This window comes from Papio anubis, chromosome 9, assembly GCF_008728515.1.
Source record: "Papio anubis isolate 15944 chromosome 9, Panubis1.0, whole genome shotgun sequence".
NCBI classification, from domain to species: Eukaryota; Metazoa; Chordata; class Mammalia; order Primates; family Cercopithecidae; genus Papio; species Papio anubis.
In genome coordinates, this window is record NC_044984.1 from 100,950,740 (window position 1) to 100,976,391 (window position 25,652).

At 43.1% G+C, this 25,652-nt stretch overlaps 1 protein-coding gene across 4 annotated transcripts in view; it reads left to right on the plus strand.

Moving 5' to 3' along the window:
- Positions 1-25,652, plus strand: part of RFX4 (regulatory factor X4) — a 179,214-nt gene that overhangs the window by 41,103 nt on the left and 112,459 nt on the right. For all 4 annotated transcript variants that reach the window (XM_003907089.3, XM_003907090.3, XM_009181595.2 and 1 more), the window contains exon 3: positions 14,422-14,482. In XM_003907089.3, coding sequence (XP_003907138.1) covers positions 14,422-14,482 — 61 coding nt within the window. The remainder of the gene's footprint in view (positions 1-14,421; positions 14,483-25,652) is intronic.

The window sequence follows — 25,652 nt, forward strand, 5'->3', positions numbered from 1 at the left end:
CAAGATCATGCCACTGCACACCAGCCTGTGTGACAGAGTGAGACCCCATCTCAAAAAACAAAAATCCAAAAGAAAGCTTTGGATTTTAAGAGACAGAAACCTGATGGTTTAAATGATGTAGGTATTTATTATTTTATTTAACCAAAGACGGGAAGGATGAGGTTCCAGGGTTTATTCAACAGTTCAACATCCTCCAGGACCCAGGCTCTTTATGTCTTTCTGCTGAGTCCCCTACATTGTTGGTATTTTGTCCCCGTGTTAGTACTTCATAATCACAAGGTAGCTGCTGCAGGTCCAGGCATCAGGTCCACATTTAAGACAGGAAAATGGAACAAGGGGAGGTGCCAGTTACTTTTCTTCTTGTGTGTCTCTCTTTTATCAGAAAACAACAAAATCTTTCCCAGAAGCCCCCAATAGACTTATTTTATGTTGTTTTTGTCCAGAACTCTATCATTTATAGCTGAAAGGGAGGATGAAAGAGAATTTGTCCAAAGAATAAGATTATGATAACTGGACTGAGCACAGATCAAATCTAGCCTGTGGGCTGTTTTTATACATCCCATGATCTAATAATTTTTTTCATTTTTATTTTATTTTACTTTATTTTTTGAGATGGAGTCTCACTCTGTCACCAGGCTGGAGTGCAGTGTTGTGATCTTGGCTCACTGCAACCTCCGCCTCCCGGGTTCAAGCGATTCTCCTGCCTTAGCCTTCCGAGTAGCTGGGACTACAGGAGCTCACCACCATGCCCAGTTAATTTTTGTATTTTTTTTTTGGTAGAGATGGGGTTTCACCATGTTGGCCAGGATAGTCTCGATCTCTTGATATCGTGATCCGCCTGCCTCGGCCTCCCAAAGTCCACCGCGCCTGGCCTTTATTTTCATTTTTAAAGAGTGTGTGTGGAGGTTGGGGGGAAGAAGAAGAAAAGGAATAGACTGTGTGTGGCCCACAGGGCCTAAAATATTGACTATCTGGCTCTTTGCAGAAAAAGTTTACCAACTCTTGGCTTAGAAAAATCATGGTTTACCTCTTGGGCTATCATAATATTGCCTTGGATAAAACTGGGGTTTGATTAGCAAGCAGGAAAAAATGAACAATTGGCTATTGGGTGGCCTGCCATAGAATGTATCCCTGGACCAGGCCAATGGAAAAAATGCCTTCTCGGGGTGTGATTTGAGATAGGTCAACATTCTGCCTACTGAGAGAACTTCTTTTGCTGGCATGAGCCTTTCAGTATCAGCACCAAGGACCTGGTCAAAATGAAAATGTGCTGCTCGGAATGGGAGACTATTCAGTTTGTTAGCCTAGAATAAAAGAGTATGAGATTTTATGGATCATCTTGGCCCAACTCTCCTGTTTTACAGTTAAGGAAACTAAGGCTCAGAGAAGGGATGTGATTTGCCAGAGATCACACTCCTAGTTAGTGTCAGAATCAGGACTGTTACTGAGGCCTTCTGATATCTGTCAAATGCTCTGTTATGTCCGCTTAGCAACCCAGAAAAGATTAATTTAGTTGATTCGCTAGAGACTCAGTGAGTGTGAGGGAATGTGATATGGGACTGATATTTTTTGATGGAATGCAGTTGGAAAGAAAACCCTGGACCAGTGGGGTCAAGTCCTAAATGCCTGATAGGTGAAGAAACTGAGCAAGAGTGGATGGGTTATTTGCCATAATTCAGGTCTCATGAGTTCTCACTTCCAACCTAAACAATTGCATTTTTCCACTAGCAGATGTCAGTAGATATGTATGCTTCTGATGGCATACTCACCAACAAACAGGAGGATTGTGACTGTAAAATATTAAAAAGTCAGTGACTATTGGAGCATCATATCCAGAGAGGAAAGCTCAGCAGTGTGGATTGGACAGAGTTGTATGGGTAGAACAGAAGTTTCTGCAAAAGTTGGGCCCAGAAGATTCCCTGAGCACCTACTACAGGCTAGACTCTATGGAAATCCCAAAATTATTTAAGGAAAGAAAGAGGAGGGAGCCAATATTAAAATATATTCAGCACCAGGCAGTATGCTGGGCATAATCACAACCATGATTTCTTTTAATCCTCTGGAGGGAAAGTATTTTTTCTCCCCATTTTACAGATGAAGAAACTGAGATTCAGAGATTATGTGACTTATTCAATGTCATAGCAAGTAAGTGGTAGAGTTAAGACTTGAATTTAGAGCTATCTGATTTTATTGCTGGCTCTCTTTCGACTACATAAACTGTCTTTTCCATGGATCCCTGCTCTCAATGAATTTTCAATCGAGAAAAGAAGTTAAGGCACATACTTGAATATTCATAATGCAAGGCCATATGTGATCGACTTCATTCAAAGGATATGAGGCGTACTTAAGACCTTGCCAAACCAAGTGTGGTACTGACCTAGAGCATAGACCTTCCTGGAAGCTTGTTAGGAATGCAATATTTTAGGCCCATCCCAGACTCATTGACACATGCTCTGTATTTTAATAATACTTGCAGGTGATTTACTAATTATGCATGCTGAAGTTTGGAGAGGTCACGAGATTGGAAGGTGACTCTGGGGAAGGCATTTTGGAGGAGGTGACATTTGTCTTGGCCCTCAAAGGATCCATGTGGTTCCTGCAGTGATGGGAAAATGGGGGAGGCAGAAAGCTACGAGACTGGTCTGGAGCTTGGAGAGTTTTCCAGGTTGGCTTGAGCAGAGAGGTTGAAGAATCATGGCAAACAGGGCTAGGAATGAGTTTGGGCCACATCACTGAGGGACCTGAATTCCAAACAAGGAGTCTAGAATTTGAGGTCTGAGGTGTCACTGAAGGAGCTGGCTGAGGAGTGACAAATCAAAGTGGTGTTTTCGGAAGGTTGGTGTGGAGGTTCTATGCAGGTGGATTCAAGCCAGGAAGACACATCAGGGCTGCTACCTACTCCAAGTTTGAGGCCTTAGACTAGGCTGGTGTTAGAGGGTTGGAAGAAATTAGAGAAACTGGGAGGACAGGTTCAACAGGAGAAACCTCCTGGGTCACTTGCAAAGAATTGGATTGCCCCCATGGGGTGTCTGCTGCAGTTTTAGTGCTGGCTGGGAACCCAGGGTTGAGACTGCTAGCTGGCTGGCGCGGCCCCAGTGTTTAGGCTGTGATTTAAGATGGCCTCCTTGGCTCCTCCTGTTCCTCACCTCCGTGCCCACAGTGTCATCAAGGGCTGCCCATTCTGCCTGCAGTGTCAGCCTATCTGTCCTTTCTTCTCCAGCTGACCTTCCCCACTCCTCTGGGGAAGAAGGACGTACTGCTTCCTCTGGGCTTCGAGCACACTGCCAGGCCAAGGCCCCTCCACCCTCCATTTAGTCTCTCCATGGGGCCAAAACATCTTGAGGGGAAGGCACTGTGTCTGACTGTATCTCACCAACACTTAACATAGTAGGGCCTGGTACATGGTAGGTGCTCAGTAAGCATATGGATATTAGGAAAACAAAATAGACCATAAAGCCTCACTAGATTATGGGTGTTTATAATTTGCTTTCAGTTTTTGGCACTCCAGGACCACTTATCCATTTGAGTAGATTCTTCCTTTAGATGCCCCTCCCCTATAGGATCTTTTTAATTTGTTCATACTTAAAAGTTAGAATAGTTTTGAATAGATTATACAGCCATATGGTCCAACAATCAAAATGCTTTAAAAGGTACTCATTGAGAAGTCTTGGTCTCACCCCCATCTTCCCCTGCAACCCTCTACTCCAGCTTCCTAGTAATAAACACTTTTGTTTATCATGTATTCTTCAAGTATTTCCTTATGCAAATGAAAAATTCAGATATGTGTTCCTTTTTTTTTTTTGAGACAGAGTCTTGCTCTGTCACCCAGGCTGGAATGCAGTGGTGCCATCTTGGCTCACTGCAGCCTCCATCTCCCAGGGTCAAGCGATTCTCCTGTTTTATCCTTCTGAGTAGCTAGGATTACAGGCATGCACCACCATGCCCGGCTAATTTTTGTGATTTTGTAGAGGCAAGGTCTTGCCATATTGGTTAGGCTGTTCTCAAACTCCTTACCTCAAGTGATCTACCTGACTCGGCCTCCCAAAGTACTGAGATTACAGGCATGAGCCACCGTGCCCAGCCATTTGTTACTTTTTTAACACAAAAAAGTGGCATACTATATGCACTGTGTTGTGACTTGCTTTTTTCACTTAATAATAAAAACCAGAGTGTTCCATATCAGTAAGAATATAGAAAGTGTCCTCATTCTTTTTTGGTTTTCATCTTTAAAAAAAAAAATACTTGCATAGTATCCCGTTGTGAGGATGCATTCTAATTTAGTTATCCAGATAAACGCCTGCGCTGTTTCCAAACTTTTGCTGCTACAGACAAGCTGCAACAAATAACCTTGTGTATGCATCGTTTCAGATGTGTCCAGGTATAGCTGTAGGATCAGTTCACAGACCTGGGGCTGCTGGATAAAGGGTACATGGGATTTCAGTAGATTCTGCCAAATGACCTTCCATACAGAGAAGCCCTGGGTTTTGTTTGTTTGTTTTGTTGTTTTGTTTAGTTTTTGTTTTTGAGATAGGGTCTTTCTCTGTCACTCAGGCTGCAATGCAGTGGTGCAATCACGGCTCACTGCAGCCTCAGCCTCCCAGGCTCAGGTGATGGCTCCCACCTCAGCCTTCTGAGTAGCTGGGAGTACAGGTGTGCACCACCATGCCTGGCTAATTTTTTATAGAGATGGGGTTTTACCATGTTGCCAAGGCTGGTCGAACTCCTGAGCTCAAGCAATTTGCCCACCGTGGCCTCCCAAAGTGCTGAAATTACAGGCATGAGCCACCGTGCCCAGCCTTTCCAGCTAATTTTCAAAATTTTTTTGTAGAGACGGAGTCTTACTATGACCCTCCTGCCTCAGCCTCCCAAAGTGCTGGGATTATAGGTGTGAGCCACTGTGTCTGGCCAGGAGGCACGGTTCACTCTCCCCCTGCAAGGTGGGAGGGTACCTGTTTCCCATTAGCTTCACAGCAGAGTTGCGTGGTTGTGATTTGGATTTTTGCCAATCTGATAAGTAAGAAATGTCATCTTGGTGTAATTTCTATGTTCATTGCTTAAAACTGACCATCTTTCCACCTTTCAAGAGCATTTGTAATTTTTCCATTAACTGTGTGTCACGTGCATCGCCTATTTTTGTTTTTGGTTCTTGGTCTTTTTCCTGCTACTTTTACAGGAGCTCTTTTCTATGGTGGGCAGATGAGACCATTGTCTGTGGAATGACTGCAGTTTTCCCGAGCGAGTCATTATCTTTGTACTCATGTTGTGGTTTTTTTTTCCCCTCACGCAGAAATTTTGGATTTTTTATGTCATAAAATTTATCAGTCTTTTCTTTTATGGCTTTTTGATTTTGTATCAAAGTTAGACAGCCTCTTTCCCACTCCAAGATTATGAAGGAATTCACCCAGAGGAGGCAAGAGGAAGCAGGTGTGGGCCCCTCACAGCAAATGCTGCCAACATCACAGTTTTGTTTGGGATTTAGCCCCGTTCCCACGGGGGAGAAGGGTTTGCTGCCAGAGGCTGATGCCCACTGCCAAAGGCCTGGGTGCCAGGCACCCTGCTCATCAGCTGGTGCCCTTTGCAGGGGCTGGAAAGGAGGTGAATGAGGGGAAATGAAACCTTTGGCAGCCCCATGTTCCCAACAGGTGAGGTCTGACCAGGTGCAGCCAGGTCAGTATAATGAAAGGAAATAGAATTAGAACTTTGAAGTGAAATTTGAGACTCACATAAACTTGAACCTTTCCTGGGATTTGAAAAGAAGTAATTAATTTAGAAATGTGCTTCCTTAATGTTAAACTCTGCCACACTGGCTCCAGGCAAGAAATATTCTAGAATAGATTCCCAAGTGTGAATTCATTTGCCATGGAGGCAGAAAAGAAATGATGAGGCAGATAATAACTTCTCTAAAATCTTCAGTCCAATACTACGAGTTTGAAGACAGAATGAGGCTCATAAATGTTTGGGTCTGGGGAGGTTTTGACGTTGACTAGCCTGGGTCCTTGTCTTTGTTCTGCCACTCACTGTGTGACCTCAGACAAATTCCTTCACTTCTCTGAGCCTTAGTTTCTTCCTCTGTAAATGGGGATAATACTAATAATTAGGACTAACATTGATTAAGCACTAAGTACACTAAGGCCCTGCATTTGATGTTTCACATGCGTTAAACTGTTCACTTTCTAGGGCAGCTGTGAAAGCTAAATGCCATACCATGAAGAGCTCTCCACAGTGCCTGGCACAATATAAGTCCTTAATAAACATTCCCCGGTAGTACTGCAGTGTTGTATGTTACTGAAATCATATGTTTTTTATATGAACATTTAATATATGAAATCATGTTTTTTGTATGTTACTGAATCACTCCACTTTTAATTGTGATGTCATTTTATTCATTCACTCATTCCACAAATGCTTCCTGAGCCCCTACCACATGTGGGTGCTGGAGACCCAATGGTGAGCAAGGTCTGCACCCTGCAGAGCTTACAAGCTAACAAGGCAGGCACAGTGGTCAGTGCTGCAGACTGAATGTCTGTATTCCCCCCAAATTCAAATGTTGAAGCTCTAACCCCCAATGTGATGGTATTTGGAGATGAGGCTTTGGGGAAGTGTTAGGTCATGAGGGCTCAGCCCTTGTGAATGGGATTAGTGTCTCCTTATAAAAGAGGCCCCAGAGAGCTCCCTCACCCCTTCTGCCATGTGTGAACACAGGGCGAGAAGACAGCTGTCTTTGAACCAGGAAGCAGACCCTCACCAGACACCAAATCACTGATGCCTTCATCTTGGACTTCCAAGCCTCCAAAACTATGAGAAATCAATTTCTGTGTTTAAAACCACCCAGTCTATGGTATTTTGTTACCGCAGCCTGAATGGATTAAAACGATCCATGGGCAGCGACCATGGGGACTTTGCTGGGGAGCAGTCAGGTGCTGAGGGAGCACAGAGTGAATAACCCTCCCAGCTGCAGAGCTTGCCAAACCTCACGGAGCCAGCCGCATGGTCCCTCTGGATAAGCAATAGCAATTATAGGAACAGGGAACACTTAGATAGCAAGTCCTTTGAACCAGAAGTGGTTCAATTAATACTCACGATAGCAGTATGAGGTTGGTCCTATTATTATCCCTATTTTACAGATAATGAAACTGAGGAACCAAAATGGTGTTCAAGGTCACATGGCTAATAAGTAGTGGAGCTGGGATTTGAGCCTGGAAATTTGGCCCCAGAGTTTATATTGGGGGTAGATGCAGAGAGGAGAGCAGAGATGCTCACTACTGGGAACTGGACTGAGATCCCTGCACCGTGTTAGGAATCATTACTGCAAAGTGGGAGCAGAACAGAGTGGCAAGAAGACCAGGTGCCAGGGCAGCATCTTGGCAGGAGCTTTTTTTTAAAGCAGACTGCAGCTCTCCAGCCTTGGCGGGACCAGCAGGGGGGAACTGCAGGGGGGCACTGCAGGGGGGCACTGCAGGTGTGCCTGCGAATGGCTCCAGGAATCCTGCTGGCCTGAAATGATGCTTTACGGATGAATCTTGTTTGGTTCAAGGCATTTCTCCCAGTGAAAATGAAAAGGCATTTGGCAGGACCAGTTCCTAAAGTCTCTATCAATTATGGCTGTTTCCATTTACCTAAAATGTGTTCCCCTACTCTCTACTCTCTTTACCTAGGTAAGGTTCTTGCTCCTCCTCAGATCCCCAAGCCAGGCTCACACCCTACATTTGGTGCTGCTATAGCATTCTGGACCTGCACTTCACAGCTCTTGCCTAGGACTTACTTTTAAAGTTTGGGGTTTCTTTTTGTTTTGTTTTGTTTTAATTTTACTTTACTTTTGAAATCGGGTCTTGCCATGTTGCTCAGACTGGTCTCGAACTGCTGGGCTCAAGTGATCCTCCCAGATCAGCCTCTCAAGTAGCTGGGACTATAGGTGCGTACCACTGTACGTGACTTGGACTTACATTCAATTGGCTGATAATTTATGACCTCAAGACAGCAGTGACTATGTCTGCTTTTTCTTACCCTTTAACACCTGTCATGGGGCTGAAATGTAGTAGACACTCAATGAATATCTGATGAATGAGTAAATAAATAGCCAGCACTTCAGGAGAACTAAGACAGAGAGCCATCAAATAGGAGGGTCAGGCCTGGGTGTGACACACCTCCTACTTTAGAAGAAAAGGGTTGGGCATTCAGACCCTGGGCACAAAGTTGCCAGTGATCTAAGGAAAGGAGCCAGCAGAGGTGGACAGCACCTGTTTGGTGACTGAGCTGGAGGGCCCACATTGGCTTTGGGGTAGACCAGTTCTCTTCTAAACACTATCTGTAGCCACTGGATTGCTGAGCACCTAGTGAGGTCCTGTCTGCATTCACCAGCTACATGGCCTCATGCAATTATTCACCCTCACCAAAGCTCTGCTTCCTTATTTATAAAATAGGGATATAACATTTCTTCATAGCAATATTTGGAGGAATAAAATGAGGTAGCATATGAAAAGTGATGTGCAGTACCTGGCCTAAGTACTTGACCAATGAGTGCTATTATTAGTATGGCATTTTTAAAAACTGCTCTTGTTCTAGTTCTTAACATATTATATTTAATCCTCAAAACATCCTTGTGACATAAGTTATGATTCACATTTTTTTAGATAAGGGCCTTCAGGCTTGGATGAGTCAAGTTGCCGCTCAAAGTCCACACAGTTGGGGGCAATGCTGGAATTTAAACCCATGTCTGCTTGTCCTCAAAGCCAAGTTCTTTTTATTCACTGATACTCAGAAATGGGGCCATAACAAAATTTAGCTGGGAAAAAAATCTTATATAACAAAGGCAGTATTGCCTGAGTGGGAGACACTGCTATGGAATCCCAGAACAGGGAGCTTCCCTGGCTCCACCAATGGGACCACGTGCATCTTCCCTGGACTCCAGGTCCCAGTTCCTTGCCTTTCCTCCTGCTGCTTCTGACTCTTGGAGTACCCTCTCCCTTGGTGGCCTCCTCCCAGAGTCTGACGTGTCCTCTTCAAAATGAACAGGGCAGGTTACAAACTAGGATGGACTGTATGACCCTCACATGTTTTAAGCATAGATATGTATGTGTTTGTGTGTGAAAGAACCCTGAAAAAAGACGAGGCAAATAGGATAAAAAGGTAACAGTCGTTCCCTCTGTTGAGAGGGGCTTGGATTCTGAGATATTTTCTCCATACTTTCTTCATTTTAAAAAGATGAACATGCATTACTTTTGTGAATATAAAACAACATTATCTTTTAAAAACCTCAACCATCCCTTCAGGGCTCAGCTCAAGTGCCGTCTCCTATATGGAGCTGTGACGTCCCCTGGTGTGTGTTTGCCTTGTGAGGTCCTTGGCGATGCGGTTGTCTTTGCCCCTGTAAATCTTCCATAGCAGCAGATCCCAGCAGACAGAATTGCTCCAAACGTCCCCTGGCCGGCCAGGCATAGCCAAGGGCAACATTTCTCCACAGACGGCTAGCTCATTTCACTTCATCCTCCCAACAACGTTTTGAGGTAGGGCTTATTATTATCCTCCGTTTAGAGACGACTGTCTTAAGACTTAAACGGGATAATTAGATTGTTAAACATCACATTCCATGCTCACCTGGATCCACCCTGCCACATCCAGCAAAGACCCATGCTGCAGCCACCTTGCTTCTGGGAAAGTGACACAATCTGTCAGGTCCCTTGTCTTTATCTGCTCTCACCTTCCCCACCCTACTCCTGACTTCCATCCCACCTTACCCCCGTCTGGCTCCCATCTCTGACTCACTCCAGGACACGGCTCACCTATCACTTCCTCCAGGGAACCTTCTCTGACAAGCTCTGCTTTTTCATGTAGTCTGGGTTGGCCAACTCCTCCGTGCCTACCTGTATCACAGCACTTACCACTTCTTGCTGAACTTGTCCTCTGTCTCCTCTGCCTTTCTCTTTCCCCAACTAAACTCAAGGGCAAGAGTTTAATTTCTTTCTCTGTGGTGACTAGTTGGCACAAATAAGGTATTCAATAAATATTTGTTGAACAAATTAATAGGATTCTTATAATTGCCATAGAAGATGACCTTTTTACAAACGAGGAAAAATGAAGCTCGAGTAAGTTGAGTGATTTGCTCAGTTCTGGCCGGTTAAGTGTTAGGATTATTCGAATCTAGGTCTTTTGACAACCTGTCCACGTTGACCAAAATGCTGAAATTTAAAGAAACAAAAATTTAAAACCCCGCCGGTTTTAGGGGGAACAAAAATACTAGCAATGTGCCAGTGCAAGCTAGATAGGGGTAGATTTAGGTTGTTTATATGGTTTTTTTTGTTTGTTTAAAAAAACACAATTGACAATTTGTTGTTGTTGTTGTTTGTTTTTGAGACAGGGTTTCATTCCTGTCACACAGGCTGGAGTGTAGTGGTGTGATCTCTCTGCAACCTCCGCCTCCCGGGCTCAAGAGACTCTGGTGCCTCAGCCACCCGAATAGCTGGGATTACAGGTGTGCGCCATGATGCCCGGCTACTTTTTGTATTTTTAGTAGAGAGAGGGTTTCACCGTGTTGGGCAGGCTGGTCTCAAACTCCTGGCCTCAAGTGATCTGCCTGCCTCCACCTCCCAAAGTGCTGGGATTACAGGCGTGAGCCACCGCACCCGGTCCCATGTTTTTTATATAGCCCTTTCTTTCTCTTCGATTATTTGCTTAGTATTATAATTTCTAGAAGCAGCTGAACATTTTAGATGGTTCTTAACATTACTGCCAAATTGCATACTAAAAACATTAACACTATCTTCAGGTATAAAGAACTCTGAGAGTGTCAATTTCACCATGTATACACCAGCATCAAAAATTGTCATTATTTAAATTTGCTTTTCCCTCAGAGATATAAAGAATGACTCATTATTTGTTTCCTTTTTATTTCTTTGTGAACAACTGAGGTTGAGTATTGTTCTGTGTACTTAGGTGTTCACTTACCCACATTCTTGTGAGACCCCCATGTTCACGCTCTATATTGTGCTGTTCTTTAAGACTGGAGAAGGCACACTTAACTATTTAAATACTAAGTGGAAGGTGCTGTGCTAGGTCCTGCAGGAGGTAATGCAGCTGACTGAGATACCACCCCTGCCTTCTCACTGAGTTTATGCTTGAGCAGAAGGGGTGGATGTGTACAGAAATAATAATCCAGTCGCCTGAGGGCAGGAGTTTGGCATCAGCCTGACCAACATGGTGAAACCCCGACTCTACTAAAAAGTACAAAAATTAGCTGGGCGTGGTTATGGGCACCTGTAATCCCAGCTACTCGGAGGGCTGAGGCAGAAGAATCACTTGAACCTGGGAGGTGGAGGTTGCAGTGAGCTGAGATTGTGCCATTGCACTCCAGCCTGGGCGACAAGAGCAAAACTCCGTCTCAAAAAAAAAAAAAAGAAAAGAAAAGAAATAGTGATCCAGGACAGGCTACACAGGACAGCTAAGAGGTGAATAATGTGTTATAGAAGCACAGAGTTAGGATCAATGATTGATTCCTGACTAAGAGAGTATCAAGGAAAGCTTCAAAGAGTTGGTGGCATTTATTCCAGGCTGGAAGGGATGAGAAACATCTATTTAGAAGAACTCCAGGTTGACAAAGCATCATGAACAGGTGTTGAGTCTATGATGTATTTTACATTCCGTTCCTGAGAACATTTAGCATTAGTGTGGTTCGGGTTCTAACCATCAGTTAGAATAGTTTTAGTGGCAGGGAAGAGAATACCCAATGAAAGGAAGTTTTATCAACCGAAGAAACTGTGCTGTCTCATAGAACGGGAGGCAGCCACAGAATAGTTTTAGTGGCAGGGAAGAGAATACCCAATGAAAGGAAGTTTTATCAACCGAAGAAACTGTGCTGTCTCATAGAACGGGAGGCAGCCATTGTTTGGGTTGGTTCATCAGAGGCACCACGTGATAATCAGAGCCCCCAAGCTTTTCCTTTTTTTCTCTGCCTTCCTAGGTGTTGACTTTGTCCTCAGATTGTGTTTTTCCCCATCCCAAGTTTGCTGCTTTAATCTAGTTATTGTGTCATCTCAAAGCCACATTCAAAAGTAGAACAGGCGAGAATCTCTCACTCCTTCATTTTATTAGGGAAAAATACTTTTCCCAGAAGCCCTGAGAGAGAGCGTCTTCTGAAATGTGATCAGCCTACATCATGTTACATGCTCCACCTAATCCAATCAGTGGCTAGATGACATAAAATTAATTATCATGATTGTCGTAAATGAATCAACATTCACCTTTCTAGGATTTGAAAGGGGGTCACTCTCCTTGAACACACAATCCTCTCTAAACTGGGCTTCTACATATAAGGAAGAAGGTGGGTACATGTAGGTTTTGATTAAGCAACAACAATATCTGCCACAGTGCTTATAAGTAGACATTTAAATCAGAATTACACCAATATTGATACATTTTCATCAATAAGATATTTTCTGGATTCAGCTTTCATGAGCTAATTTTAGAAAAATTTTTCTGTACATCATATGACATTTTCATTTTTTTCCATTTTCATTTTTGTTTTACTTAAACTGTTTTCATAGATACCAATTCTTTTCCATATAAATTTTATGCCACAGATTGATTTCATCTTTTTAATGTCTATATTAAATTTTATTGATAATATTTGTAGGCTTTGACATTATTAGTTTTCTTCTTGAGACTCTTATTTGTCCTAATTATCTTGGGCCAAATTTTGTGAATCAAGGAATTTTATGTTGACTGTTCCTATCAATAATCTTTATTAGGAATTGGATAAGAGACTGATTATATGTGTTTCTCAGTAAATCCATGATGAAATTGTGACAAATTCTTTTTAGATATGCTAAAAATTAATCTGTTGTTCAGACTGTGGTATTGCAGGGCTCAGCAAATCAGGGTCATGTGAGCCAAATCTGTCCTGATGCTTGTGGGGCTGCAGCTAAAAATGGTCTTTACAGATCAACTTTTGCAATCTATTTAATAATAGGTAACATTAATTCTAATCCCAATTAGAAGAATGTTACCTACACCCCCAAAATTAATTTAATTCTTCTCATTAATAGACATGTATTACAAAAATTATATTCAATCATTACTATTACATTGGATTTTTTTTTTTTTTTTTTTTTTTTTGGATTCTTGCTCTGTTGCCCAGACTGGAGTGCAGTGGCACGATCTTGGCTCTCTGCAACCTCCACCTCCCAGGTTCAAGTGATTTTCCTGCCTCAGTCTCCTGAGTAGCTGAGATTACAAGTGTGCACCACCATGCCTGGCTAATTTTTGTATTTTTAGTAGAGACAGAGTTTCACCATGTTGGCCAGGCTGGTCTTGAACTCCTGACCTCAACTGATCCACTCACCTTGGCCTCCCAAAGTGCTGAGATTACAGGTGTGAGTCACTGTGCCTGGGCTTACATTGAATTTTATCAATAAATATTTCATGGAAACTTGTTTTCTCTTCCGTCATATAAATTCTATACAATATTCTTGATTTTTACTATTGGTCCACAAACCCTAAAATATTTACTATCAGGTCCTTTACAGAAAATATGTGCTAAACCCTGCTCCATTGCATTGCTAACCCGATTCTTCTCCTGAACACTTACACTTTCCCTACCCTACATTAAGGCTCTGCTTCATTGGGGTTACAAAGAACAAATGGTGAAGAGTTTAGTCTGTTCAGGTTTTCATAACAAAATACCATAAACTGGGTGGGTTATGAACAACAGAGATTTATTTCTCTATTGTTTATTCTCAAAGATTTATTAATTAACAGAGATTTATTCTCCCAGTTCTGGAGGCTGGGAAGTCCAAGATCAAGGCAATAGCAGATTTGGGTGTGGTGAGGGCCCACTTCCTGGTTCATAGATGGCTATCTTCTCACTATCTTCTCTCTGTCTTCTCAGAGGGGAGAAATGGGTATGAGGAAGCTCTCTGGGATCTCTTTCATAAAGACATTAATTTCATTCATAAGACTCATGACTGATCACTTCCTAAAGGCCCCACCTTCAAATATCATCATCATCTTGGGGATTAGGTTTCAACACATAAATTCTGTGGGGGACACAAATATTCAGTCCATAGCAGTGAGTGAGGTCCCTATGTTTTTAGGGTTGAAATTGTAGTCTGTCCTGCTTCAGTTACGAAAATACTGAGTGGATGAATGTGATCACATTGGTCAGTGATAAAGGGAAATGCTCTTCAAACTCTAACACATTGTGTCAAATAAAAACAAAATTGACATAAGAGTTTTAAAATAAAAGTCAATTTTGCTTTTTTTTGTATTAAAGTATGATGAGTCTAACATGTTGGAAAAGCCAAAATATTGTTTCAAAGCATCAACATTTCAGAGAAACATAGTCTTTTGAAACTTGGGAGAGTCGACAGGACTTTTACTTTTTCCTACTGTTTCCTACTGAAGTTAGCTTCTTTTTCTTTCCTTTAACAGATGAGGAAAAAGAAAATAATAGAGCATCCAAGCCCCACTCCACTCCTGCTACTCTGCAATGGTAAGTTTCCATTTTTAGCAAGTTCTCTCTTCAGAGGATGCTCATATCTTCTTACCTATAGGATAGGATATCACTTGGATATTTTAACATTGTCATAACTTGACATCCCACAACCAACATGAAATCTATTTAATTTGCAGTATATGTAAAATGCTCCACTAGCCTTAGATCTAGCCTGGGGATTGGAATTTTCGTATTTTATTTTAGGGTAGATGTTTTTTCTGTTATCCAAACACTGGCAAGGACTAGATTCCCCATGGTGTTATTAATTGATTTTAATAGAATCCATTATTACAATTTATAATAGAAACAGATGTCTGTTGACTCTTACCAATGAATCCTTAATTCATAATTAATTGCAACTATATATAATTATTTTAACATTAATAACACTAACAAGAGTAATCTACTAGAATGGCTTTCTCTTTAATATTCGGCATTCCTGGGCTTGATGAAATATTTAATGATGTTTAAGTGGTTGCCTTTGTGTTTGATATTTACAGATAAATTCTCCTCTAAAAGCTTTATTTGGAAATTATGTTGTAGCTTTGAACACTAGAGCTCTCTATGAGATTCACCCCATGGAGAATCTTGGCCATTGAAGGCAATTATTCCCCTAGCAGTGCAGCCCAGCAAATATGAAAGAATTAGGAATGAAGGGGAAGGAAAGAGAAATGGGGAAAAGAAAGGAAGGGGTGCATTATATGCACCCCTCCATGCTAGGCACTTTATATATATGCCTCATTTCATTCTCACAATTCTGTGGAGTTGCTATTGTTGTGCCCGTTTAACTGATGAGGAAAATAAAGCTGAACCAGTTAAATCATTTGCCTGAATAGGCACACAGCCAATCAGTGGCAGAGGCAGGAACCTGGCTGGGTCTCTTTAACTGCAAAGCTCATGCTTGGGAAGAAAGGAAAAGAAACATTAGGAAGGATAGAGAAGAGAGGGCAGATCAGAAAAGGAAGCAGATGGGCCTTAATGAGCAAATCATATTAGATTCTCTAGTCTAATCCATCCAGAGGTGAGAGGAAAACAACACTGGGAGAAAGCACTCAGGAGCGTAACTCAATCTTCTCTAACAAGAGCCTCAGCAGTCAGCTTGTTTTGCTTCAAGAATAGCAAAGGTTGTTTTCAAGAGCTCTATTTCCAGCCTTTTGGCTTCTTTCCATCATTTGTTCCTATAGACCTTTTCCTCATTGCATTTCCTGCTTTTTGCTTTATTTAAAATTCGACTTTACTTCTCAGATCAAATCTCCCCCTTCACCCTTCCCTAAGTATTACAGCCATGCAAGTTCCCATAGTGCCAAGACATTGAATGAGGCATCGATGTAAAGGACTTTGGGAGTGAGAGTTTTTAGAAATGCACGGAATTGACAGACTTTTTTTTTTTTTTTTTTTTTGAGGTGGAGTCTCACTCTGTTGCCCAGGCTGGAGTCCTATGGCGTGATTTTGGCTCACTGCAACCTCCACCCTCCGGGTTCAAGTGATCCTCTTACCTCAGCCTCCCAACTGGCCAGGATCACAGGCACCCGCCAACACACCTGGTTAATTTTTGTGCTTTTTGTAGAGATGCGGTTTCACCACGTTGGCTAGGCTTGAACTCCTGACCTCAGGTGACCCTCCTGCCTCGGCCTCTCAAAGTGGTGGGATTACAGGTGTAAGCCACCACACTCGGCCAACAGACATTCTTGCTTTAATAACCTGAACATGTCATATGTTTCAGAGTAAAAAATTTGAAAGGAACTAGAAGAAAATGACCTTGTTCATGTCTATTTTTCTGTGGTTGCAGGACATCTGCCTGGCAACAGTGAGACTGTAAATGGTGCAGTCTCTGAAATCAAGCTGTCATGGCTTAACTCCCAGCTCTGCCACTTACAAGCTGTGAAATCTTGGGCAAGGTCCTTAACGTCTCTGTGCCTCAGTCTACTCACGTATAAAATGGGGATAGCAATAGTGTCTAGCTCATAGGGTAGTCATGAAGATGAAATCAGTTGTTCCATAGAAGGTGCTTGAACAGCATCTGGCGTGGGGTGGGGGTTCAGTCGATCCCTCAGCTCACACCTTCCTTCTGAGACCCACAAGGACAGCCTGGAGCAGGCCCCGTCTCCTCCCTGGCATAGGCACAGCCACATCTCCTTCTATGCTACCTAATTCTGCACAAAATATCTGTTCTTCTAAATAAAGGGTCACATAGATCATTCCAGAAGAAATTTTACTCTCCAAGTCACAAGGTCAGTGAACTGTTTTTAATGATACGTCTATTTTCAAAGCCAAACCGAATTTGGGAATTTGCACATTTTAGCCTTATTCTTATCAAAAGCTATCAAGTTGTTTAAAGAACATTAACGTTTCCTCTAATTATCTTTATATGTTTTAGAATTTCAGTCATTAACTAATTCAAGAAATGTTTACTGAGCACCTGGTATTTGCTAGGTCCTTGTTCTAGGCTCTGGAAATGCAACGGTGGATAAGGTAGACGAAGAAAAGGAGCCAATGATGGGGGAAATAGGGGAAATATCTATATCTACATCTATAGATATAGATATAGGTAGGTAGGTAGGTAGGCAGATAGATAGAGAGAGAGAGAGAGAGAGAGATAGTTTGTTTTTTTTTTTTTTTTGAGACGGAGTTTTGCTCTTGTTGCCCAGGCTGGAGTGCAGTGGCGTGATCTCGGCTCACCGCAACCTCTGCCTCCTGGGTTCAAGTGATTCTCCTGCCTCAGCCTCCCAAGTAGCTGGAATTACAGACATGCACCACCACACCCAGCTAATATTGTATTTTTCGTAGAGACAGAGTTTCTCCATGTTGGTCAGGCTGGTATTGAACTCTGGACCTCATGTGATCCACCTGCCTCAACCTCTCAAAGTGTTGGAATTACAGGTGTGAGCCCCCATGCCCAGCCGAAATATATATAGATATAGTTAAACTAATGACACTCAGGGCGCATTAGTTTACGCCTGTAATCCAAGCACTTTGAGAGGCTGAGGTGGGAGGATCACTTGAAGCCAGGAGCTCAAGACTAGCCTGGGCAACATAGTGAGACCCTGTCTCTGCAAAAAACAAAAATCTTAGCTGGGCATGGTGGCATAAACCTGTAGTCTTACCTACTCTGGAGGCTGAGACAGGAGTATGGCTTGAGCCTGGGAGTTCAAGACTGTAGCAGACTGATTGTGCCACTTTACTCGAGCCTGGGTGACAGAGCAAGACCCTGTCTCTATTTTTAAAAATTACTCATGATTGACAGATAAACAAGTAATGTATTAGATAGTGAGAAGCGCTGTGCAGAGACTTCAACTTGGCTAATAGGGTAGTGTCTGAGAGGCTATTTCAGGTTGAGCAGTAAGGGCAAGTTTCTCTGAGAAGGTGACATTTCCGTGGATAGATGTATGACACCATGACAGTGTGAAAACCAGGGACAGGGGAATGTTCCAGGTGGAGAGAACAGCTTCTACAAAGGCCCCACTGTTGTAGGCGGCCTCTCCAGATTGAGCAGAGTTGTGCATACAGGTGGTTTATTAGGGCATGTGCCCAGCCTCCACACCCATGGGAATGTGAGGGACGCTGGATGACAGAGGGGGTGTTGGGCAGTGAAGAGGTTATCACAGAGGCTTCAGCCAATCCTACAGGGAGTTCTGAGGTGGGGACGGCCCATTAAAGATGACCTGAATCAAAGCCACAGATCCAGGCCTTTATCCCCAGCCCCATTGTGCATCACTGGATATAGGCTGCCCCCAGGGTGGGGTGTAACTTGGGAGAGGCAGTTCCCTTCATGTTTTGCTGAGGATCACTCCTTGGAAGGATTCAGCCTCCCAGCAGGGGGAACAGTGTCTCGGTGCCCCAGGGCAGTCTGGGCACACACAACATCCACCACTCCTTCCTGGGATGGGAGCAGGCTGAGCTTGCTGAAGGACCAGCGAGAAGGTGGCCCATGTGGTTGGAGCATAGCACACAAGGAGGAGAGTGACACAAGATGAGGCGGGAGAAGCGGGCAGGGGAGAGGGTATGGAAGCAGTAAGGAAGAGAAAGTAGGACATTAAACTTAGATAGGAACAGTCATGCTTAAAATGGTGGTGGAGGACGTGTGACCTCCTATGTAAAGCTGCACATGTATCATTTTTTTAAAAATATGGTTTCAGTATAAAAACTTTCTCTCCGAAAAGAGAGTGGATGCACCCTCCATTTTACAAGGAAAAGTGACATAATTTACAGTGTGCCCCCTTTTTGCTCTGGCTGCCATGGGGTTGAGAGCAAAATCTGATGCTTACATACTTTTTCAATTTCTTCTTTCCTTTGTCTAATTTTCTTCTTCTTTTGTAAGCTTAAAAAAAAAAACAGGATATAAGTAAATTTATCCTGTTGTTCCTTATTGTTCCCCCTGCTGGGAGGCTGAATCCTTCCAAGGAGTGACCCTCAGCAAAACATGAAGGGAACTGCCTCTCCCAAGTTACACCCCTCCCTGGGGGCAGCCTGTATCCAGTGATGGACAATTTACTCATATCCTGGGCGCATTTAAAGTATATTTTTGCTTTACTTTTATTTTATTTACACAAGAAATACATTTCCTTGTTAAAAAATTAAAAACATTATAGGTAAGAGTCCAGTCCATTTCTCCTTGTAGTTCTTTGCCTTCTCCTCAAAAGCAACCCTATTACCAGTGAGACATGTGTGTGCATGTGTGCACTTGTGTGTATACATATGTGTAGATATGTATTACAGATATGCATTTGCACACATATGTATCTGTAGAAGTTTCTGAACTGCAGTTTTTAATTTAGCATTGCCTCCTTTATAAAAAGCATGCAGATGTATCACACTAAAAACATGGACCCACAACCTGTTATGCTGTATTGATCCACTACTTGCTTTCTTCCTCAGTAGAATGTCCTGAAGCTACACCTATGGTTCATAAAGAACAACCTCATTTTAACTGCAGCGCAGTGGTCAGCATAAGACAATGGCAGAATTAATGTTGCCATTTCCCTTTTTTTTTTTTTTTGAGACAGAATCTTGCTCTGTCACTCAGGCTGGAGTGCAATGGCGTGATCTCGGCTCACTGCAACCTCCGCCTCCCGGGTTCAAGCAATTCTCCTGCCTCAGCCTTCCAAGTAGCTGGGATTACAGGCACACACCGCCATGTCCAGTTAATTTTTGTATTTTGGTAGAGATGAGGTTTTACCATGTTGGCCAGGCTGGTCTTGAACTTCCGACCTCAAGTGATCCAGCCTCCCAAAGTGTTGGGATTACAGGTATGAGCCACCACACCCGGCGCCACTTCCCTTTTGATGAACTTTTAAGTTGTGTTCAAATCTCCTCTTTGCCATTGCAAATAGGGCCTCACAGAACATCTTCGTGTGTGCCCCCTTGGACACCGTGGGAGTGTTTCTTCATGTCTGTATCAAGAAGCAGAATTGCTCCATTAACACCTGAAGTGTTGATGGGATTGCAAAATTGCCCATCAAATGGCTTTACCATTTTATATCTTCATCTGCAGTGCAAAATACTTACAAAACAAAACAGGAACCTAACGCTAAGACAAGCATCTCATTCTCTGAGGCATTTATGTCCTTCATGCTGTGCCCTCTCTCCAGCGGCAGTGGCCAGCTCCTGAGGACAGAGAGCAGGGCAGGCGCAGGAAAGGACACTGGCCGCACCACTAAGGCGCCCGCCACCCGCCTGACAGTGCCGAGCTCTCCTGGGACATTTGGCTTGTTATTGGAATTGGGTTAGGAGCTATTTGCTTCTCCTTCTTCCCCTTCCTTGCCACAAACCTCCTCCCCCTCCCCCTAGAACAAATAACACCGCTCTAAGAACAAATAATACAGCAGCCAAGCAGCCTAAAATAATTGGGGCCACGTGATCTGGAGGCAACTCCCAGCAGAAAACAGGCAAATATTGTCAAATGCCTTCTGCCAAACACTTTCCAGCATCCTCGGTCACGAGGGTTAGTAAATCCCAACTCACTGGGGATGGTGAGCGCTGCTGGAATCCCAGCCGCACAATAACCTCTATTCATGCAGAGAATTTCGAAATGGAAAGCAGCCTGTTCCGCAGTCCCGGCCTACTTGCTGCCAACACATGCCCCCTCTGTGCCCCGCCCTCGCCCGCCACCCTTGCCGCCCTTACCCAGAGCTCCTTGTGCGCCTTCTGGGTGGGGACATTTTCCCTTCCAGCAATTTACCGAAGAATGAGGCTCTTCCAAAAAGGAGGAGGACAGAAGATCAAATTGTCACTTTCAGCGGGGGGATTGGGGGCAGATTTTCCTTTCTTTTGAAAAAAAATAAATTGAGGACTTGGCTGGTTGACAAGCTATCAATATTCCAAATTAATATGAAACAAAAGAAATTTAGAATTTCTCTTTAGAATGTTCTGGAAGGTCATAGGTAAGAAATTGGGTTTGGCATTGTTCCAAAGAAGAAATACATTGAAGTTTTAGACCAGATCACAGCTGCTAGACCAGACTCATTGGATGTAACCGATAACTGACTTTCTGCACCCGTTTGTGACTTGATTCTTACTCAACAGCGGCAGAACATTGTCTGCTTTCATAATATGAGTTAGGTAACATAGTTCTAAAAAGAGAGGCTGAACACTTTTAGCTCTGAACGCAACCAGTGTTGATAGATAATACCGCTAGATGTGACTGTGTCCCTCCAGATGACCTCAGCTACAGATGGAGAAAGGTCAGTTAAGCTGGACAACCCAATGCCAAGGGCAGAAATGTCTCAGGGAATGAGATGCTGTGTTGTGGAGCCACAACTTTTTTTTTTTAAAAAAAGTATTTTGTGCTGTGGGTAAATGTGTCAAATGGTAAAGCCATTTGATGGGCAATTTTGCAATCCCATTAGCATTTGAAGCACATGTACCCAGCAGCTCTGCTTCTTGATGCCGGCAGGGAGAAACACTCCCACACAGGTGTGTAAGGGGGCACATATGAAGATGTCTGCACGGCCCTATTCATAATGGCAAAGTGCAGTAGAGATGAGTAGACACTGGGTATAGGTGGAAAGGGACCGCTGAGGAGGTAGCTTCTGGTAGGGGATGGTGCCAAAATCACCTCAGCTACTGTCCAGGACCACCAGAGTTCTGGGCTGCAAACCCGTAGCCTAGGCCCCAATAGAAGCGTTGCAAACCGAATGGAAATTGCAACACTGTGCTTAATACATTGCCTAGTTTTATCAAAAAAAAAAAAAAGAAAAAAAAAAAGAAGAAGGGACTTGAATAACCAAAAACTGAGCTGAGAGATTCCAGAAGCTGCCTAAGCCCAGGCCTTACCGGAACACTAGTTCAGTATGTTGTAGGTCAAACCCAGGGTAGGAATTGGATGCTACTGTTCTGGTCCAGTTTAGACATTACAATGGCAGAAATAAATCTCTGATTCAGTCCATTGCCCCGCATCAGCCAAACCTACACGTTCAGCAATCACCTGTGGGATGCCAGGCTCGTCAGGTGATGTCACTGCTGAGCACACCTAATCCTCATGAAAATCCTGTAGAGAAGGCGGGACAGTTACCTGTATTTAAAGAGGAGGAAACCAAGGTAGTCTCTTTCTACACAAAGAGGGGGACATTCCTGACTCCCCAAGAAAATCCTCAACAACGAGGAAGCTGGGTCAGCTGAGGTCCCTTGAGAAATGTCAGGGTCCACACAAACGCATGTTTCTGATTGGCTTGTCTACTTAGCAGCAAAGCATGGCTTAACCGTTGTGTAATGAAATAGATTTGTTTTTCATTTGTTTTATTTTGCTTTGGGGTTTTCTAGACTCAGCCTCAGTCCTAACCAGAGCCCATATGAGCCAAAGCCCACTGTTTTCTATTCATTGGCTGTCTGGTGGTGTTATCTCCCTAGCTCCCATCTTCCTTCTGGTTAACTGTCGGTTTCTTAAAGGCCAGGGCAAGGGTAGTGTCTTCTTGTTCATGGCTGTATTCTACAGTGGCTGGCACATAGTAGGTGCTCAGTAAAGATATGCTGACTGACCAAATGCATGTCAGTTTCTGGCACACAGTGAGAACTTTAGAGGCATCATACCTGAGTTCATACTTTTTAGCCTAGCTTTTCCCAGCTGAGTTGCTGTGGACAAGCCACTTTACTTCCTTGACCCTCCATTTCTCCCTCTATGTCCTAGGGCATAGTGTTACTCATCTTGTGCAGGTAGTGAAAGCAAATATGAACATCGCTAGCGCACGGTAGGCACTTGAAAATGTAAATCAAATGTATTAATATTAACCGTGCTTTTCCTTTAACCACCCAGATAGTAAGATTAATAAAATACCAGAGTCCCTTGACCTGTGCAAAAGCCTGTCTTCCTTCCTGTCAGCCTTTCCTCCTTTCCCCTCCTTCCTCCTGCAGTGTTTACCGACTGTGTAAGGAACCATGTGCTAGGAACCATGTTACAACCATGTTACACCTAGTTACACAGTGCTAGGAACCATGTTAACATCAATGGGAATTTGGCTTGGTCCCTGCCCTTGAAGGACTTTCAGTTTAAGAGACAAAACATTACCTGAATATTCCACAATATTGTAAAATAATGCTGATCGTTATTCTTTATTGAGTGTTCCCCACAATAAAGGGCCTCAGGCTGTGCATGGATTCTTGTCTAGTCCTCATAGCAAGCTTGGGAGATGGTACAGTTTCTCTCATTTTACAGGTGAAGGAAGTGAGGGAGTTCAAGTAACGTGCCCCAGGCTATACAGCTTGTAAGTGGCGGAAGCAGGATTCAAACTCAGTGATCTCAAACTCTAAAACCGGTGCTGCCTCCTGAGGAAAGCTATTTGGGCCATAAACTATGAGGAACTATGGCCATGCCTGGGAAGTAGTGAGAGCTTTATGAGTAGAGGATGTGGCTTTTCTACAGACATAACAATAGCTGGCATTTAGACCACTGCAGCACTCTACATGTTACCGAAGGAATAAACGAATCTGGCAAGGAGGAAAGGATGAAGAAGTGGTTAGCAGATGGGGTTGGGTGTGCATTGAATGTAGTTCCAAGGAAGAGAAATGTGAGTTGAGCCTTGATGCGTGGAGCATGGTGGAAGAGGTCATCCCCTGCAGTAGGAAGGTAACGGATCGTGTGTGGGAGTGGAAGGTGACCAGGTGTGTCTCAGGAGCAGGAAACAGTCCAGTTGGCTGGAAAGAGGTATACGTGTGGGAAAGCAGGCCGGAAAAGGAGCCAGGGGCCTTGGATGCCACGGTCAGGAATCTGGATTTTTGTGGAGAAGGACCAGGGAGCCACTGACGGGTGTAGACTACTGTCTTGTCCTGATTGCTTAGCAAGAGTTTTTTTTGTTTTGTTTTTTTGTGTTTTTTTGTTTTTTTCATAGCTTACAGTCTCAGATCTCTGTGACAACTTCAATGATAAGTTATAATTGTTAATATTTTTAAAAATCCTGTTGCCTTGTAATGTCTGGGCTTTCTGTAAAAAAAAAAAAAAAAATCCTGTTGTCTTTTTTTTTTCTTTTTTGGTAAAAGAGAATAAAAAAGTTTCTGTTCTTGACATGGGTTCAAGAACTTGAGAAGTGAGTACTTTGAGCTGATGCAGAGCGACCTTTCCTAAGAATACATCAATCATGCTGCTCCCATGCTATCAAACAGCTGATTGGTTTAACAGATCTCTGTGTATACATATAAGAAATCACAGGTTTAAAATGAGGACAGTGGGACATTATGCCAGGTGCTGAAACATTTGCTTTTCATTTTAAGTGCTGATACAAAGCTTCCTCCATGTGCCCTAGGAGGCCACATGCTGAAACCTTGTGAGGAAGTCTTCTTAAAAATATATAACTCAGATAATGACTCATGTTAGCTAGCAGACTGAGCTCATTATCTCTCCATAATAGGATAGGCTCAATTCAAATATAATCAAGTTGTTAAATAGAAGATAAGGAAAATGGAAGAAGTGGGGAATTTTTTTCTGATCATTAAAAAAAACCCAGGTATAATGGAGTATTGTTCACCATGTCAGACTAATGATGTCCTCTAAAAGAGAGGAGGAAACGGGAAAATTTCATCAGATATGAAGAATAATTAACTGCCTTTCTTTCTGCCATGCCTTGGTCAGGGAAGTGGACATTCCAATTAGCAACTTTAGTAGACAGACAGAACCTCTGGATTTTGTGAGGTTTGGGCAAAGGTGTCATGATGCTATTCCTGTAGAAACTCATCAAGCATCAAAGGGGCCCTTCCGTGCCAATTACATCCATTTGTTCATAGAGCTTATTAAAATGCTTGGTAGTTATAAGCCACCTAGTTACTTTGAGGCTCAGAAGCTCCGGAAAGAGGAACAAAACGTGGGCTGAAATATACTTATTTAGGAGGCTCTGGCCTTTGACAGGTAACTGTTTAATTAGCTCAGCCTGTGTGAACCATGACTTACACCTATCTGATTTGAATAGTTTGTTGCTGCTATGGGTTCATTTGATGTGATGTTTCTTAACCATGATCTTGTATTTTAATCTTGACCTCTTGGCCAGATTTAGTGAGCACACAAGTCACAAGAACAACAAATGGAAACTGAGGCACAGGGAGCTTAAATAAAGTAACTAATGAGTGAAGGTGCCAGGAATGTCCTTGGAAACTCATGCTGTTTGACGCCGCATTTGAAAGCATGATTTTCACCCTTAACTGTCCTCTCCTTCTGCATTTCTGATCGTGGGGAATGGAGCCCTCCATTCATGCATTCTGCCCAGTTGGGAACCTGAGAGTTTGCCTGGTTGCTCCTGTCCTCCTCACATCTGGCAGCATGAGGCCCACACCCTAAGTGTTATCTCTGCCCCCACAACCACTGCTTCAGTTCATGCCACATCATTTCCTGCCAGAACTATTATAGTAGCTCCTAATTGGTCTCCTGTGTTCATTCATTCATTCAACAAGTCCTAATTAATCAGCCACTACGTGCCAGGCTTTGATGGTCCTCCTGGGCCACCTCCCCTTGAGGCGCAGAGCAAACTTTCCAAAGAATGCATTGAGCATGCCACTCCCATGCTTAAAAAAGAATCTAATTGGTTTTAAAGGATTTCTATCAATTTAAATAATCATATGCAAGATGAATTCTGAATGGTTTGAAATGCACATTTGTTTAGTATGTTCATGGATTTTTTTTTTAGCCAAAAAAAATTCTAGGAAGCCATTAGCAAAAATAAGCAAAAAGGGATACTTTTATCTTCCCCAC